The 16,229-nt window shown below is 43.6% G+C and overlaps 1 protein-coding gene across 1 annotated transcript in view; it reads left to right on the top strand.

Annotated features, from left to right (window-relative positions):
• The window catches only part of celsr2 (cadherin, EGF LAG seven-pass G-type receptor 2), a 67,524-nt gene that overhangs the window by 46,607 nt on the left and 4,688 nt on the right, over positions 1 to 16,229 (top strand). Inside the window, exons 9-28 of the mRNA XM_083771504.1 lie at positions 678 to 844; positions 2,015 to 2,194; positions 2,844 to 2,957; positions 3,365 to 3,521; positions 4,823 to 4,964; positions 5,099 to 5,219; positions 5,722 to 5,905; positions 6,391 to 6,492; positions 6,623 to 6,717; positions 7,313 to 7,522; positions 8,914 to 9,097; positions 9,807 to 10,125; positions 10,459 to 10,626; positions 11,023 to 11,146; positions 11,888 to 12,088; positions 13,273 to 13,447; positions 14,177 to 14,289; positions 14,382 to 14,464; positions 14,750 to 14,876; positions 15,689 to 15,799. Coding sequence (XP_083627630.1) covers positions 678 to 844; positions 2,015 to 2,194; positions 2,844 to 2,957; positions 3,365 to 3,521; positions 4,823 to 4,964; positions 5,099 to 5,219; positions 5,722 to 5,905; positions 6,391 to 6,492; positions 6,623 to 6,717; positions 7,313 to 7,522; positions 8,914 to 9,097; positions 9,807 to 10,125; positions 10,459 to 10,626; positions 11,023 to 11,146; positions 11,888 to 12,088; positions 13,273 to 13,447; positions 14,177 to 14,289; positions 14,382 to 14,464; positions 14,750 to 14,876; positions 15,689 to 15,799 — 3,077 coding nt within the window. The remainder of the gene's footprint in view (positions 1 to 677; positions 845 to 2,014; positions 2,195 to 2,843; positions 2,958 to 3,364; positions 3,522 to 4,822; positions 4,965 to 5,098; positions 5,220 to 5,721; positions 5,906 to 6,390; positions 6,493 to 6,622; positions 6,718 to 7,312; positions 7,523 to 8,913; positions 9,098 to 9,806; positions 10,126 to 10,458; positions 10,627 to 11,022; positions 11,147 to 11,887; positions 12,089 to 13,272; positions 13,448 to 14,176; positions 14,290 to 14,381; positions 14,465 to 14,749; positions 14,877 to 15,688; positions 15,800 to 16,229) is intronic.

Raw genomic sequence — 16,229 nt, 5'->3', positions numbered from 1 at the left:
TTCTGTTCTATCCGCTGCCTTAGTTGAGCGAACCCTCTGTCCCAGAATAGGGACGCTAGGCCTCAAGTACTGTATAACTTGACCGTGTGCTTTTGTCCTTGTGTCCGTTATGCTCTGTTAATCTTCATAGTAGATGGGTGTATGTATATATCCCAACACGAGAATGATTCAGTTGTGACAACTTCGGCAGATCATAGAGCACATTGTAGTTGAGAGATGAAAGATTACTGCCAACAAACAAGCTGATCTATGATGACTCACTGTCTGTCGCAGACCACCTGCTGTGACACACCAACAGTATTCCTTCTCGTCTCGCTCTCTCCTATTCTATCCTATCTCACTGGTTCCCAAACACTGGGTTGGGACCCATTTTTGGGTCGCAGACACATTGTTATAGGTCCCCTTAGTTTTTGTTTCCTGCATTTGGTTTTTAATTATTAATATTTCAAACATTTTCCAAAAAGAAATCCCCAAAAAGCTACACTTTTTATGAATTAATAACAAAATCCAAAGATCTTTTCAGTAATGTCATAACGTTGAGCTTGTAGATCTGCTATTTTCACTATAGTTTGGGTCCCTGGCAAATATCTAATTTCTGTTTTGGGTCACGGGCTGAAAAGTCTTCTCATTAGTTGTTCTATAGTGTTCATCATTGCTCTGTCTCCGTGTTGTTGCAGTGATGGCCAGCCCACAGCGTTTCCTGGGCGACAGCCTGCTTCAGTGGACCAACGTGGCGGCGGTGTTCTCGGTGCCCTGGCACGTGGAGCTGGTGTTCCGCACGCGCCAGCGCTCTGCCATGCTGCTGCACATCACAGCTGGTCAGCAGCACAACCTCACCCTGCAGGTGAGAGCCCAGTGCACGTACATGATAGAGTTAGAGCTGTAGAGTTATCCAGTTGCCCCTGTTTGGGGCATGTCATTATAATGTTCAAAAGTCTAATATAATTAAGACTTTTGAACATTTTTGAAAATAAATCACTATATATATTGTTTCCCCGCAATCTTTCCAAAACAAATTCAACATTTCAACACGTTTGAAAATTGACCCCCAAGTGTCCATCGTTACACTCTCTGAGTGAAATTGACACTGCAAAATGTGGTGTGAATATGGCCTCACCCTGCTTTAGGCAGAGACAATTATTTATTATTGCATACATTATTTCACTCGACAGATGACAGCATCCCTGCTACAATGCACAGCGATGTCAATTCATGTTCATGTGTAAGAAATTGTATATTAGTTACTCGCTACTGTATATTTAATTAGACGTGCACTCTGGCAACATCACTAGGAGAGTGAGCCTGCATATCTATTCATTCTAGAAGTTAAAATGGTGCATTTACGGTGTATATAGTGACTTTATTTAAAGCGCTTTACAATGTGCATTACATTCACCAATTCACACACGGAGGACGACACCGACATCATGCAAGGCACCAACCTGCTCATTGTGAGCAGTTAAGGGTTAAGTGTCTTGCTTAAGGCCACTTCGAGCCGGGGATTGAACCGGGAATCTTCTGGGTTCGATCTTCCGGAAACCCTTGTAAGTCTTACCATGTTATCCTGTCAGGTCCTTCTTTTTAGGAATGAGGCTCCACCTGTTGGCTGTCTGAGTAGCAGCATGTGAGTCAATATCTGATGATCTTGAAACAACGTGAGGCAGATCACAATAAATGAGCCCATCCCAACACCTAAGCATTTTTTATATTCATGCCCGAGCAGCTGCTGCTGCGTTCGTCTGTACTAGCCACTCTGGACTGACGCCTCTTTGATGTTACATAACAACCGTCTATTTTCAGCTATAGCGTTATTAGCGTACCTACTACTGTATGATATGCAGGGATGTGACCTTTCAACCTCCACGAACACTGCGAACAGAAACATTTCTGCCCTGTGGCTCACTCATCCTTTCTCTTTTGTCTCCCTGTCTTATGTCTTTCATCCTCCCACCACCCTTCTCTTTCTCCCTGCTACCATGTCCCTGCCCTCTGTCCCGTCCCGTCCTGTGTTTAGCTGCGTGGGGGCAGTGTGGTTATGGGCCTCCAGAGGGGGGAGGACTCCACCTTGTCGCGGGTGGAGGAGGTGCTGGTGAACGATGGGGACTGGCACCACCTTCAGCTGGACATCATGGGGTCCACTGGCCCAGCGGGGCGGCACAAGGCTGTGCTGTCTCTGGACCATGGCCTCTACTTGGTGAGTTGTCAGCATTACCACTTCTCAAGCTGCGGGCCGGGACCCCTACATGAGTCTCCACAGTAATGTGACAATTTAAGAACGTTTAATATTTAATCTTCAATGCTTCCAGACAAAATGAGACAATTACTGCATCTAAATTAATCAACAAACTATACAAAATCCCTGATTACGCATTGGCCATATTGTCAATTAATATAAGAAAGAGGCAAAAACTGAGCTTGTAGATCTGCTATTTTCACATTATTTATCTGCGGAACAGAGTCAAACTAAATGTAATGCCTCAACGCCTATAATTCCAAGTGCTTGTCAGGTTGGTGCGTCCCCAGTTCAAGTATGATTATTTTGGGGGGTCGCGGTCCGAAAAGGTTAAGAACCACTGTCTTAGGCCAGTGGTTCAAAGGTTAAGAACCACTGCCTTAGGCCACTGGTTCTCAACCATTTTCATGTCAAGGACCCCCAGGTTGATGTACTGTATTTGGCCACGGATCCATCAGAAAATATTTTGTGCCAGGGAATCCCATACAAGATATGTGTTCTTAAAATGTTTCCAAAACACGTTGCATCATGACTACTTTTTTACTTTTCTGTTGTATGAAGCACTTTGTAACCATTGCGTTTAAAAGGCTTTACTTTGTTTTACTTTCAGGCCAGTATGGAGGTGGATGGGAAGCTAAAGGAATCCAAACTAAAGAGTGTCAGTGTTGGAGGTGTGAGCAGGGCTGATGGGAAGATACTGCACGGCTTCCGTGGCTGCATACAGGTCGGTCAGACACGCACGCACGCACACATACACACACACAAACACACACACCTTTTTCACCTGTTCCCACACCCTGACACATTGTTACACCTGTAGGGTGTGTTTTTATGGCTCTTGTAGTAAAGTAAAAATAAACATTCAAAAGAATTTAAGAAATTTTCAAAACAAGAATCTTAGAATTTCCATGAATTCAAAACACAAGAAATTGTCAAAATAGCTCACCACATTGTGAGCTTGTAGATTGGCTGTTTTTGCTATTGTTGAAATAGGGCTATTAAGTTATTCATTCACAGTGTATTATTGTAAGTTTGGTTCCCGGCGAGACAACAGAATGATCTCTTTGGGTGTTGGCTGAAAAGGTTTGGGAAGCCCTGGTTTAGAATGTGTGTGTGTGTGTCTCTCTCCAGGGTCTTCGTGTGGGCGAGGGCCTCAGTCTGTCTCAGGCCAGGAAGGTGAACGTGCAGCAGGGCTGCAGTGTGCCTGACCCGTGTGGCTCCAGCCCCTGTCCTGTACACAGCTACTGTAGCGACGACTGGGACAGCCACTCCTGTACCTGCCTCACTGGTCAGTCTCATTCATCACATGTCTACCAATGGTTGATTCTACAAAATGTCTTCTTTTTTTTCCTAATATATTTTTTATCCCACGATTTTGTAACCCATTTTTCACCCCTGTGTCAATCATCTAATGTGATCCTGGGCTCTACACACCCTCCACCAACCTAGTCCCCATATATGGGGGACAAGGGGAGAGCAACGGACTTGAACTCATGCTTCCTTCATGCCTGAGTGTCCAATTTGCTCTTTTACACCTGACGGGGGAGTTTCCCTGGTTGGACATAGCGCGTGGAAGGAACACGTTATTCCAACCAGTTCCTTTCCCCTCCATCAGGCGCCCCGGCTGGCCAGGGGGAGGCAGTTTAGTGACCAGGATTACTGAATGTTTTTTGTGAGGGTACCTACCCTAGGGGACACGGGGAGAACATGCAAACTCCACACAGAAAGGCCCTTTCGCCAACCCCGCCTTCGGGTATGGGCACTGATGACGCGGAGGAGGAAACACAAACAAAATGTCTTCTTAAGCAGTAGTTCTCTTCACTTTCAAACTTTTCAAAAATAGCAAATCTAAAATGACACAGATGCTTTCCTGTTTTTTGTGTGTCTGTGTCTGTGTCTCTTTATGTATAAATAAATATATACTTTATAACGGACAAATTTGACATTCATAACGAGTGTTGCGATGCCTTATAGGTGCATTTTATAATACATTATAAATGTAATTATAAACCTGACATTTACCGTAATTAATCTACTGCCAGTTCCTACTGTATTAGTTTCAAAGAAAAAGTTTTACTTAATTGTTTTATTTATATTTATTTTATATTAATATATCAATATCAATATCCTGTCTGCAGGTAATCATTGCAGTGGTTCCCAAACGTTTTAGCCTGTGACCCAAAAGAGAAATTGAATATCTCCCCGGGACCCAAGCTAGTGAAAATAGCAGATCTACAAGCATACAACGGGTCGCTTCGTGCCGTTGTGAGCTTGTAGATCGGCTATTTTCACTACTACTTAAACACTTGTTTTCTAATTAGATTTTTCTTTGATTTATTCATGAAATTACTGAAAAGAAATCATTGAGTTTGTTTTTAATTCATCAAACATTATGCTTTTTTAACGTTTTTTTTTTAAATGTTTTGGAATGATGATAATTAAAAGAAAAAAGGAGGAAACAAAAAATAAGGGGACCCATAAAAATGCGTCCGCGACCCAGAAATGGGTCCCGACTCATTGATTAGGAAACAGTGCTATAGCAGAACATACTTAGTGACCGTGCTGTGCGTTTCTCCCTGACACTGGCAGGTTACTATGGAACCAACTGCACTGACGTGTGTGCATTAAACCCATGCGAGCACGAGTCGTCGTGTGTCAGGAAGCCCATGTCTCCTCGGGGCTACACGTGTGACTGTCCCAGCCACTACTTTGGCCAGTACTGTGAGAAAAAGTAAGTGCTTCAATTCAATTTGCTCTATTTATATAATTTGCTGTTCCTTCTGCGTGAGTGTTGTTATTGTGTTTCCTGACTGTCCCTCTCTGTGTTGCCAATATATTAAATTGTGTCTATTATGCTCCCATAAGGACTGACTTGCCTTGTCCAAGAGGCTGGTGGGGTCATAAGACTTGTGGCCCGTGTGGCTGTCAGACAGGCAAGGGCTTTGACTCTGACTGTAACAAGACCAGTGGGGAGTGTCGCTGCAAGGTGAGCATGTTGCCCACTGTTACCTCTCATTACACCTCATTATAGCACATAGCTGTAATGAGTCTCACCATGCCAGAGTCCTACACCAATGATTACCAATGATGATAATTAGTACTTTTATTAGTTTAAAGTTTCTTTGAGAACATTTAACAAAATGTGAAAAAACCCCACAGATGATGTTTTATTTAACCACTTAAACCCTATTAAAAAAACGATCTGATCTACGTTCTGAGCATGTAGACTTACTATTTGTATGTAGTTTTGAAACCGCTTTATCATTTTCTCCTATAATAACACGGCCAAAATAACAACGCCAGGTTGAAAGTGGTAAAAATGGGAGTCCTCCAGGGGTCTACGTTAGGTCCTCTCCTTTTTCCACTCTTCACAATATCTTGTGCTGATTCTTTTATATCGGTGTTGTCAACAAAAGTCACATAATGGCTGATATTTCGGCCAAACCAATTCTAATGTAATGTAATGTAATGTAATATGCTCTTTCCAGGACAACCATTACCGGCCCGAGGCCAGCGACGTCTGCCTGCTTTGTGACTGCTACCCGATTGGCTCCTTCTCCCGGGCCTGTGACAGAGAGAGCGGGCAGTGCCAGTGCAAGCCTGGCGTCATCGGACGCCAGTGTGACCGCTGTGACAATCCCTTCGCCGAGGTCTCTCCTAATGGCTGCGAGGGTGAGGATTATGCAACATGTTCCCATGCATTTACATTGTTTTTGACATCTTCTCATTGCTGGGTTATAAAAATAACCCATTTTATCCAGGTAGGCATATCATGGCTGTCTGGTAAAAACCTTGCATGTCCAAAAGCATTACTTTTCAGGAAATGGACAAAAATAAACTGTGTTCCACTTCCAATGGATCCATTGTGCTAATTATTCAGTCAAAGCTCTTTTTCATTGATTAAATATTTATAAAACCCACAGACACACACCTACTTTAAATAAATCTAAATATATTAGCTTGTAGATCACTCATATGGTATTTTCACTACTTTTGCACAATGAATCATGGCATTAGTTTACGAAAAAGCGCAAGTTGAAATATGGAGATACAAGGTTTTCACTTGACAGTGGTGATGTATTGTTTTTTTTTTACCTGCTTCCCCCATCCTGTCACTTTCTCTCATCCCTTCCTATTCCACTGTGGGTCTCTTCCAGTTATCTATGACAGCTGTCCTCAGGCCATTGAAGCTGGGATCTGGTGGCCCAGGACTAAGTTTGGTCTTCCTGCTGCGGTTCCCTGTCCCAGGGGTTCCATAGGTAAGGATGCCTCTCAGACCCCAATTACCATATGATAATACCAAATGATGTGAAAGTTGCCTCGATCCCTTCTCTCAAACCCCTGGCTTCCTGTGTCTCTCGCTCTCTCTCCACATCTTCCCCTTCGCAGGCACAGCCATTCGCCACTGTGATGAGCACAAGGGGTGGCTGCCTCCCAATCTCTTCAACTGCACCTCCATCACCTTCACCAAGCTCAAGGCCCTGGTGTGTAGCGTTGATCCACTGCTGCTCTCTCTGTCTCTAACACTATTTGTTATGTAATTAGGCCACAGACCCCCCTCATAACTCTGATAGTGTACAAATAGCACCAAATGGACCCAGAATGGTCCGTTTGGTTCCATTTGTACACTCTTGGAGTTACAGACCAGCTAGGGGCTGAACTATCAGTCCTTTAGCTGCGGACCCCCTGAACCCACTCTAGGACCCCTGGGGGTCCGCAAACTCACTTAGAGAACCACTACTCACTTTGAGAACCACCAACAGCACAGAACGTCATTTCCACTGTTATGTTCCTTTCCCTTCTAAACTACTGTATGTTTTTATGTTCAGAAGTATGCTGTCTGCCTATCCTGTATTTTGTATTATGTTACACATGTCTGCAAATTTGTCCACCAGAGGGTGCTTAAGTTACTCAACTAGTATGCACACACCTCTATTTCCTTCTCAACGTTATCCAAGGGCTGATTTGTGTTTACAAACTACATTAAAAACAAAAGAAAAACTGTTCAAGGTGACCCATCTGACGAGGACGAATGACTCAGTGTTTTGCTTCGATAAATCCCCTTCCCTCTCCCACTAGTCAGAAAAGCTGTCCCGGAACGCGACACTCCTGGACGCCAGTTACGTCCAGAAGACGGCGGCCATGCTGGCCAACGCCACGGCGCACACAGCGCGGTACTACGGCAGTGACGTGAAGGTGGCGTACCGGCTCACTGAGAGCCTGCTCCAGCACGAGAGCAAGCAGCGGGGCTTCAACCTCACTGCCACGCAGGACGTGCACTTCACAGAGGTGAACCTATACCCCTGATTCAGCCAAACGTTGTGCAACACTAAGGGCCGATTCATACTCCTATTTTAGAGCAGAATAAAAGTCGGTTCGGCGCTGTAGAGCCTACAATTTTTTTTTTTTTTTTTTTTTTTTTAGATATTTTTTTGCGGCTTACGCCTTTATTGATTTTTTAAGGGATTGAAAGTAGGCTGACAGGAAACGGGAGAGAGATGGGGGGATGACATGCGGTAAAGGCTGTGTCGGGTCCGGGAGTCGAACCCGCGGCACACCGCGACTGGATCACCAGTCCGGTGCCCAGACCGTTACGCTACGGCCTGGGCCAAGAGCCTACAATTTGACGTCATTTGAGGTTCGGGGGGGCGGGTACCGTCCTAAAGTCGGCTCTTCGGTGCTACTGAAAATTTCTGACGAGCCAAAATCATTTCGGCACTACAGCGCCGAAACAGCGGTAAAATAGGAGTATGAATCGGCCCTTAGTACAGTATGTCTCAGGTTTAACAGTGTAAAACACGTATTAATCACAACAACAAACTGCTTAACCACTGGAGCCTTTGCCCCCCCCCCCCTATTCTGGAGGAACAATCTACATAATGCAGGGGTATCAAACACATTTTGGAGTGAGGGCCACATTGGCTCAAAAGCTGACTTGATGAGAGCTGCGACCAGTTGAGTTATGTCATAACGGGTTGTCTTGACTTGATGAGAGCTGCGACCAGTTGAGTTATGTCATAACGGGTTGTCTTGCGACGCATTTCTAAGGCTGTAGATCTGTTATTTCTGGTGCAGAGATTTGGTGTAGAATTAAATGAGCAGACCAAGTACAGAGCCAATGCAGTTCTGTTTTACTATGTATAGAGGGTTTAAGTGTTTATAGTAATTTATTTATTTGCATGCATTGAACAATGTAATTATATATTTGTGTAATTAAATTCAAATATCTTGCATTATAGATAGATAACCAACCCAGTGTTTCCACATGAGACATGTCAGTGTCTCATGCTGTGTCGGCTAGGGCTGTCACGATTATGACATTTTACTTAATGTTAATGATTAATTGTCACTCAAAGAATTGCGATTAACACATTTTTGTTTGGATTTTAGACGTGGTGCACATATTGCAGACATTTTACTATACAATTTTCTTTTCATGAATAATGGAAATATCCGACAAGCTCAAAAAAACGTCACAGTGATCTTATAGATTTTCCACTATTTTCTGAAAATGTTTGAAAATACATAACTTGACATGGAAATGATTATGGCGATTATGCAAAAGAAGTAATTGTGACAGGCAATAGCTAAGGTCTTGCTGCATTATTAATAGGAATGGGTCAGAAGAAGGTTATTCTTCCTCCTGTCATACTGACTCCGTGCTGCTCTCTGCCTGACAGAACCTGGTGCGCGTGGGCAGTGCCATCCTGGCTCCGGAGACCCGGCCACACTGGGAGCTGATCCAGCACACGGAGGGGGGCACGGCCGCCCTGCTGCGCTACTACGAGGAGTACGCCAACGCGCTGGCACAGAACATGAGGAAGACCTACCTCAGCCCCTTCACCATTGTCACCCCGCATATAGGTGAGCGCTTGGCCCAATGGAAGGCGTCGTGTCACAGAATGCAATGGTTCTCAAAACGTTTTAATTCTGTCTTGGAGCTGTTTGGAGCAGTCCAAAATTTGAAACATGTTGCACAAAATCATTGCTTTCGTTGCATCCATCCACTGTCTGCCTGTATGTTCTCAATGGGATATCAGTCCAACTTAACACGGAGTATGCTCAAACCGGCGAACACGGAGGGTTAAATTAGTACCCTAGCCTGCCAAACGCTCTGTGTTCCAGGGTTTACATTCTTTAATCCATGTTTTGATCCGAAATAGTGAAAGTAGCAGATTCAGACAGTACAAAAAAATAGCAGATCTTCAAACTCACAATTCGTGAGGTTGTAGATCAGCTATCTTTGCTTTTCAAAAGCTAATACAGCTTAATTTTTTAACAGGTCTCAAAAAAAGAAAAGAAAAAGGGAGTGCAGGGCATGCGTGGGGGGGTCTAAGCTTTTGTCAGATGTAAGAAGGCTACCCTAATGGTTTTTTAGCAACATACTACTGAAGACTAGCCTGACTAGTGACTGAATTTTCATTTCGTTTCACTCCAAATCGCCTGAACATAATTTTTTAATGTGGCTAGCGATTTAGGGGCTGGAGCCAGGCTAACTGAAGACCAATATACGTTAATTTATGCAGATTTGTTTTCATTACTGTCTGACCTTGCTTGTGTGTATTGTCTATAGTAATCTCTGTGGACCGTCTGAAAAAGATGAATTTCGCTGGAGCCAAGCTTCCACGCTACCAGTCCCTGAGGGGCCCCCGTCCCGCGGACCAGGAGACGGCCGTCACCCTCCCCGACTCTGTCTTTGAACCGCCAGTGGAGACCAAAGGCCACAGGCACCTGGACGTCTTCCCAGAATCCTCCCCGGGGAACCGCTCGGCCAGCAGGAAGAGGCGACACCCGGAGGACAGACAACAAGACGCCGTCGCCAGTGTGATCATCTTCCACAGCCTGGCCTCTCTGCTGCCCCAGAACTATGACCCGGATAAGAGAAGTCTCCGGTAAGCACTGTTCATTTCGTGCCGATGAAATGTTCGCAGACTACCGTCTACATGTATTGACAATTTTGTCAACTAGACAAAATTGGTTCTGAAAATGGCAGATCAATAAGCTCACAACTCGTCGTGCTGTGACGTGTTGTCGGCTATTATTTTTTTTAAGTGGAGGGTCGCACTCATCACTTATTTCGTTGTTATTTTATTGTTATTCTTTTCCCATATGCCATATGTTATCAGTGTTTGGTTAATGTACTGTATGACACTGAGCTGTAAAGACAAATGCCTTGTTGTCAGTGTTGCTCACACCAATGTGTATCATGTGACTGTGACCCACAGGGTGCCGAAGCGGCCGGTCATCAACACGCCAGTGGTCAGCATCACAGTGCACGACAATGACGAGCTGCTGCAGCACGTGCTGGACAAACCCATCACTGTGCAGTTCCGTCTGGTGTCCACCGAGGAGCGCTCCAAACCCATTTGTGTGTTCTGGAATCACACCATACTGTGAGTGCACGTTACACACAACTGAACAGAAAGGTTCACCCTTGAGCTGAGTTAACTGTCTAGGCTTATAATGGTGTCTCATTTGTTGAGACCATAAAATGCCAGTAAATAAGGTAGAATGGTAGAAAACGAAAGAACACTGCACACTGTCTGCACACCGCACACTTATATTGTCTTCAAATGCAGGCTATCTTTATGATATCTTAAAGATAGCCTGATGAAGGCCGCATAGGCCGAAACGTTGCTGTTTCCCAATTAAAGTTTTTTCACTGCATTTGAAGACAGTGTGCGGGTGTTTGTTCTTTTTCATTATAACACTGAACAAAGACTCTTATTGCAAAAATAATTCATTTGAATCTGTCAATTAATCACTCATTTTTCACCGTTGATTTTCAGAGCTGGGAACGGAGGCTGGTCAGCCAAGGGCTGTGAGGTGGTGTTTAGGAACAGCACTCACATCAGCTGCCAGTGTTACCACATGACCAGCTTCGCTGTGCTCATGGACATCTCCAGGAGAGAGGTACAATATGAGCTAAAAAACCAACACTGTCAGCCAGGCGTCCCTCTTTGTGTAAATTAATGCTCCACTACTTGATCATGCTACAGCGTCACATAAATGTATCAGTTTTGACTTGAGCTTGCAGACCTTTGCTATTTTCTTTTAATTTGAATCAGTTTTGGTCTTATGAGGTTTCTACCAAACGGAGACCATAGGTAGAAATGTTAAAAAAGTGATCTACAAGTGATGCAACGTGTTGTGAGCTAGTAGATTCAGCTATTCAGCACGGCAAAGTACTCGTTTCATAAGTTGGCTGGCACCACAGAGCCTCTGCGCCTCTGCGCTGGTTAAAGAGGGTTATTTAACCAGCCCTCTAATGGGTGACATTTTTTAACCTGAGTATAGACATAAAGTAAGTACAGACACTGACGCACCCATGAATGTGCTTCAAGTGATGAAATTGTGCTTCATACAGACAACATCAATGAAATCTAAATCGATAAGTCTGATTAACCACTATATAACCATTAACCACCATATACATACACACTACATTTAGTAGTTTGTCTTACAGAAATGAGTCAAAAGCTAAAATAACTGATCTACAAGCTCACAATGCGATGAATTGCGTGTTTCTAATCGATCAATCGATTATTGATCTTCAGTAAAACAGTGGCATCCCTCTACTGTACGTCCTATATCCGTCCTCCTTCAACTCTGTCCTCTCCGTTGTCCCCGAAACGGCTGCATTATTACCCTCAGAACGGCGAGATCCTGCCAATCAAGCTGGTGTCGTGGTGCAGTGTGGGCGTGACGCTGGGCTTCCTCTTCCTCACCACGGTGTTCCTGCTGGGCCTCAGAGCCATGCAGTGCAACAAGACCAGCATCATCAACAACGGAGCCGTCGCTCTCTTCTGCTCCCAGCTCGTCTTCATCCTGGGAATCAACCAGGCCGACAACCCGGTAAGACATGAGATCTGTTGTTCTGTCTCTACGCGGAGGTTAGCATATGGTTTTGAAGCGAAAATAGCAGATCTACAAGCTTGTAGATCAGATATACAGATAAAATACTAGGCTTATCTTTCCAACAAACTAAGGGCATTTTCTCTATGAATATGATACACAGTATAGTTTCACACACACACACACACACACATATATATATATATATATATATATATATATATATATATATATATATATATATATATATATATATATATATAATTTTTTGTAAAAACTTTTATTACATTTACATTTTGTTAGGCCCAAACCACACCAATGCAACTCCTTGCAACTGCCATTGGGGATAATGGTTGCACAGGCCCAGCACTGTCCATGTGGGGGCCCTATAAGCGGGGGTGGGTGTGTATCTAGTTTGTCACCGTCCGACCTTCCTAGCCCGTGTTATTAAAGAAAAACGGGGGATAATGGCCAAATCGACAAAAGTGGACATTTTCAAGATGTTTTGGCCATTATCTCTGGAACGGAAAGTCCAATCTGCTCAGTTAAAAGCTTGTTGGTTAAAAGCTTGTTGGATGCATGACTTTGAGGACATGTTCGGGGGGGCTCTAGCAACTCCCGGGGCCCGAGGCAGTCGCGTATACGGCGGGTTGGCAGTGTGGTTTCTTGCAACTTCATGCAACTACTCGCATCCGTTTGGTTCCAAGGAGTTGCATGGCAAATCATTGGTGTGGTTTGGGCTTTAACTAAAATGTTTAGGGCTTTTTCTTTTTTCTTTTTTTTTCTCCCAATTTTCTTTTGGTATTTTGTTAGTTTTAGTTAACTATAAATAACCCTGGTCTTACTCCTCTGATCTTTATTTAACTAGTCCCCATCCAGCTCAGCCCAGCATGGCTCGTCTTACCATTATACCATCTGTCTAACATCTATATTTGGAATGAGGAGAGTCTCATAGACTCTATGAGACTCTATGACATAAAGAACAGGAAGTTAAACTTAGCTCAAGGTTATCGTTATTGTAGTTTGCTGTAGATTGAACTACCATTCTTTGTTGCGCCGGTGTCAAAAATAGCCAATCTGCAAGCTCGCGCTGGGAGCCTGTACATTGGCTATTTAGCCACGATGCTCAGCCAAGTGTAAATCAGGAATAACTGTTCTGATCTCCATCACTGTGTCTTCTTTAGTTTGTGTGCACGGTCATGGCGATCCTCCTGCACTTCTTCTACCTGTGCACGTTCGCCTGGCTCTTCCTGGAGGGGCTGCACGTCTACCGCATGCTCAGCGAAGTGCGAGACATCAACTATGGACCCATGCGGTTCTACTACCTGATAGGCTGGGGAGTGCCTGCCTTCATCACAGGTCTGAATCTTCGATTAAAGGGACATTTCACAGCTGAAAGAAACTGCAGTCACTCAATGTTAATTAAAGTCTGTGTGTTTGACTAGGGTTTGACTGGATTGCCGAATTCCTACAATTCCCATAATGCTTTAGTCCACTTCCCCTCCTTGCTTTAGTCCCGCTGCATGGAGGCATGGACTTTGTAGTCCAGGAAGGAAGTGACAGGTTTTTTGTTAAGAACATTTTTGTTCATGAACATGGCGTCATGGCTAAAATATCTTAAAAAAAACATATTACACACATAAAAACCCAAGGAAAGTGTTTCTTGTGTTCCAAATAATCATTCAAATAAGCTCTGATTGCAAAAGGGGTGAAGTGGCCCTTTAACCCCGCCATCACTATTTTGGCTATGCCATTATAGCTAGCTAGCTTTTGAGCTTGTAGATCTGCTACTCTTGCTACTTTCGAATTTGAATCCTGAAAAGTAACAGTTTTGCTTTCCAGGATTTAATGAGTTTCTTTAAAAGTAACATGTGAATTTGTAGATGTTGAAATGTGGCATAATTAAGTGAAATCCAAGGAAATGCAGAACTAAAAAACTTTTGGCTTTGTTTTTGGAAGTGTTTTTTCTATTCACTCACTGTAATTATAATGAATGTTTGTTTGGGGGGTGAGGTGGGGTAATCAGAACCCATGAGTGGTATGAGAGGTTGGGGAGATGTTAAATGAGATGTGTTGGTGTGTTGCCAGGCCTGGCGGTGGGACTGGACCCAGAGGGTTATGGCAACCCCGACTTCTGCTGGCTGTCTATGTATGACACTCTCATCTGGAGCTTTGCCGGCCCTATAGCCATGGTTGTGTCGGTGAGTCCATTCAGCTCCTCCTATCTTTTTTTTTTATTAGTAAGAATGTTGTGTGTTATGTAGACTGATTGTTGTTTCATTGATTTCCACAGATGAACATTTTCCTGTACGTCCTGGCCTCCAGAGCCTCCTGTTCAATGAAGAACCATGGCTTTGAGAAGAAGCAGCCCCCTGTGTGAGTACAAACACACTAAACTACACTCACTGACCCCACTTTATTATTGAAGACACAATAAGAGATCGAAATGATCTTTGAACCTCTAAACAGATTAGATTAAAAAAGATTGAAGTAGACCATCAACCACCCAAAAAAGCATAATCGTTTCAGAGATATTTATATTCACAATGAAGACAGGGAACAATATAAGCTGTACAAAAAGACTGTGTGTTGTTTTACTCATCATAACAAAGCAACCTCCAATAACAAAATCCCTGCCTTTGTCTCGCTGCATGTCTGCAGCTCTGGACTGAGGACAGCAGGGGGCGTGCTTCTCCTGGTTACAGTCACATGCCTGCTGGCCCTCCTCTCTGTTAACAGCGACATGATCATCTTCCACTATCTCTTTGCTGGCTTCAACTGTGTACAGGTGAGCCCTCTCATAAGTAATCAACTGGGGAAGTTTCATGGTGATAACTATTAATTACATTTTTACCTATTCACCTATCACGTAGGCCTACTGTAGCAGAAAATTACAAAATGTGTGATAAATATGAAAAAGCTACTCCTGGAAGGGTTATCATATTAATGTACTTATATTGACCCTTTAACCAATTTATTATAGGTATGGCTTTGCCCACTCAATTAATAATTAACGTTCCAATTTTGGAGCTCTGGCTCATGGACCAAAGAACCAAAAAGAACTGAACCGGTTCCCAACCGGTGGAAAAGGGGCCACAGTGAGCAGGCCAGCTTAAACAGATGGGCTTAGAGCCGTGATCTGAACGCTGTAATGGAATGCGACTGAACTGTGGGAGAGTGTTCCAGAGCCTGGCTGCAAACACACACAGCTGAACAGTGTTCATTTATCCATTTGTAACTCTGAGATATACACTCTGAGAGTTACGTTAACATGCAAGATGTCGCTGTGTGCACACAGCTTCTCAACGCCGGTTCCGGGGACCACCGGGGGGGGGGTCCACATGGACACTTACGAGACTGTAACTCTAGACTAGAGTGTATAAATTTGTAGTGTGAGTGTATATTTCTACACTCTCAGAGTTAAATTAACACTGAGAAAGTGAGAATGTTACAGTTACAGAATGTTACAGGGTTTCGCCCCCATTTGGTCCATTTGGACCCCTGGTGGACCCCCAGACCAGACATTGAGAAACCAGAGCATCCAGCTGCAGACCTGTGTCTTGTGCCTGACTGTCTTGTTTTCCTGCCTGTCTCTCCCAGGGTCCATTCATTTTCTTCTTCCGCATAGTCTTCAACAAGGAGGCCAGGAATGCCATGAAGTACTGCTGCAGCCGCAAGCGGCCCGATCATATGATCAAATCCAAGGCCTCTGTGAGTCTCTTAACTACAAATACCTTTGTGTGTAAAGCTTGCATTTCTTAACACCTCTGGAATGTAGAGCTGAGGGTTTGACACATTTCAATGTAAAGAACAAATTCTGCCTGTACAAGGAACCAACCAACCCGTTATATCCATCACAGGCTCTGAAAAATACAATATTTGTGAACTGAAAGTCTTACAGTAGTCTCTACTGTAAGTCTTTCAGTTCACAAATATTGAGTAGAGTATATATTCATTGTCACTTGATTAGTTTTGACTCTCTTGAGAAGGTTTTAATCAAAAGGTTTGTTCATGAACAGAGATCCACAGTCAGTTGGCTAAAGTGAAATAGCAGGAAAATATGCCATATATAAATATATTTTTTTATGAAAGTGAAAGTGGTTAAGAGTGTCTGGATTTTATAAATATTGAACCAATGAAA

This window comes from Protomyctophum parallelum (genome assembly GCF_964188405.1).
Source record: "Protomyctophum parallelum genome assembly, chromosome: 8".
In the NCBI taxonomy this organism is placed as follows: Eukaryota; Metazoa; Chordata; class Actinopteri; order Myctophiformes; family Myctophidae; genus Protomyctophum; species Protomyctophum parallelum.
Note: the sequence above shows the minus strand (reverse complement) of the source record. Positions and strands in the feature narration are given on the sequence as shown.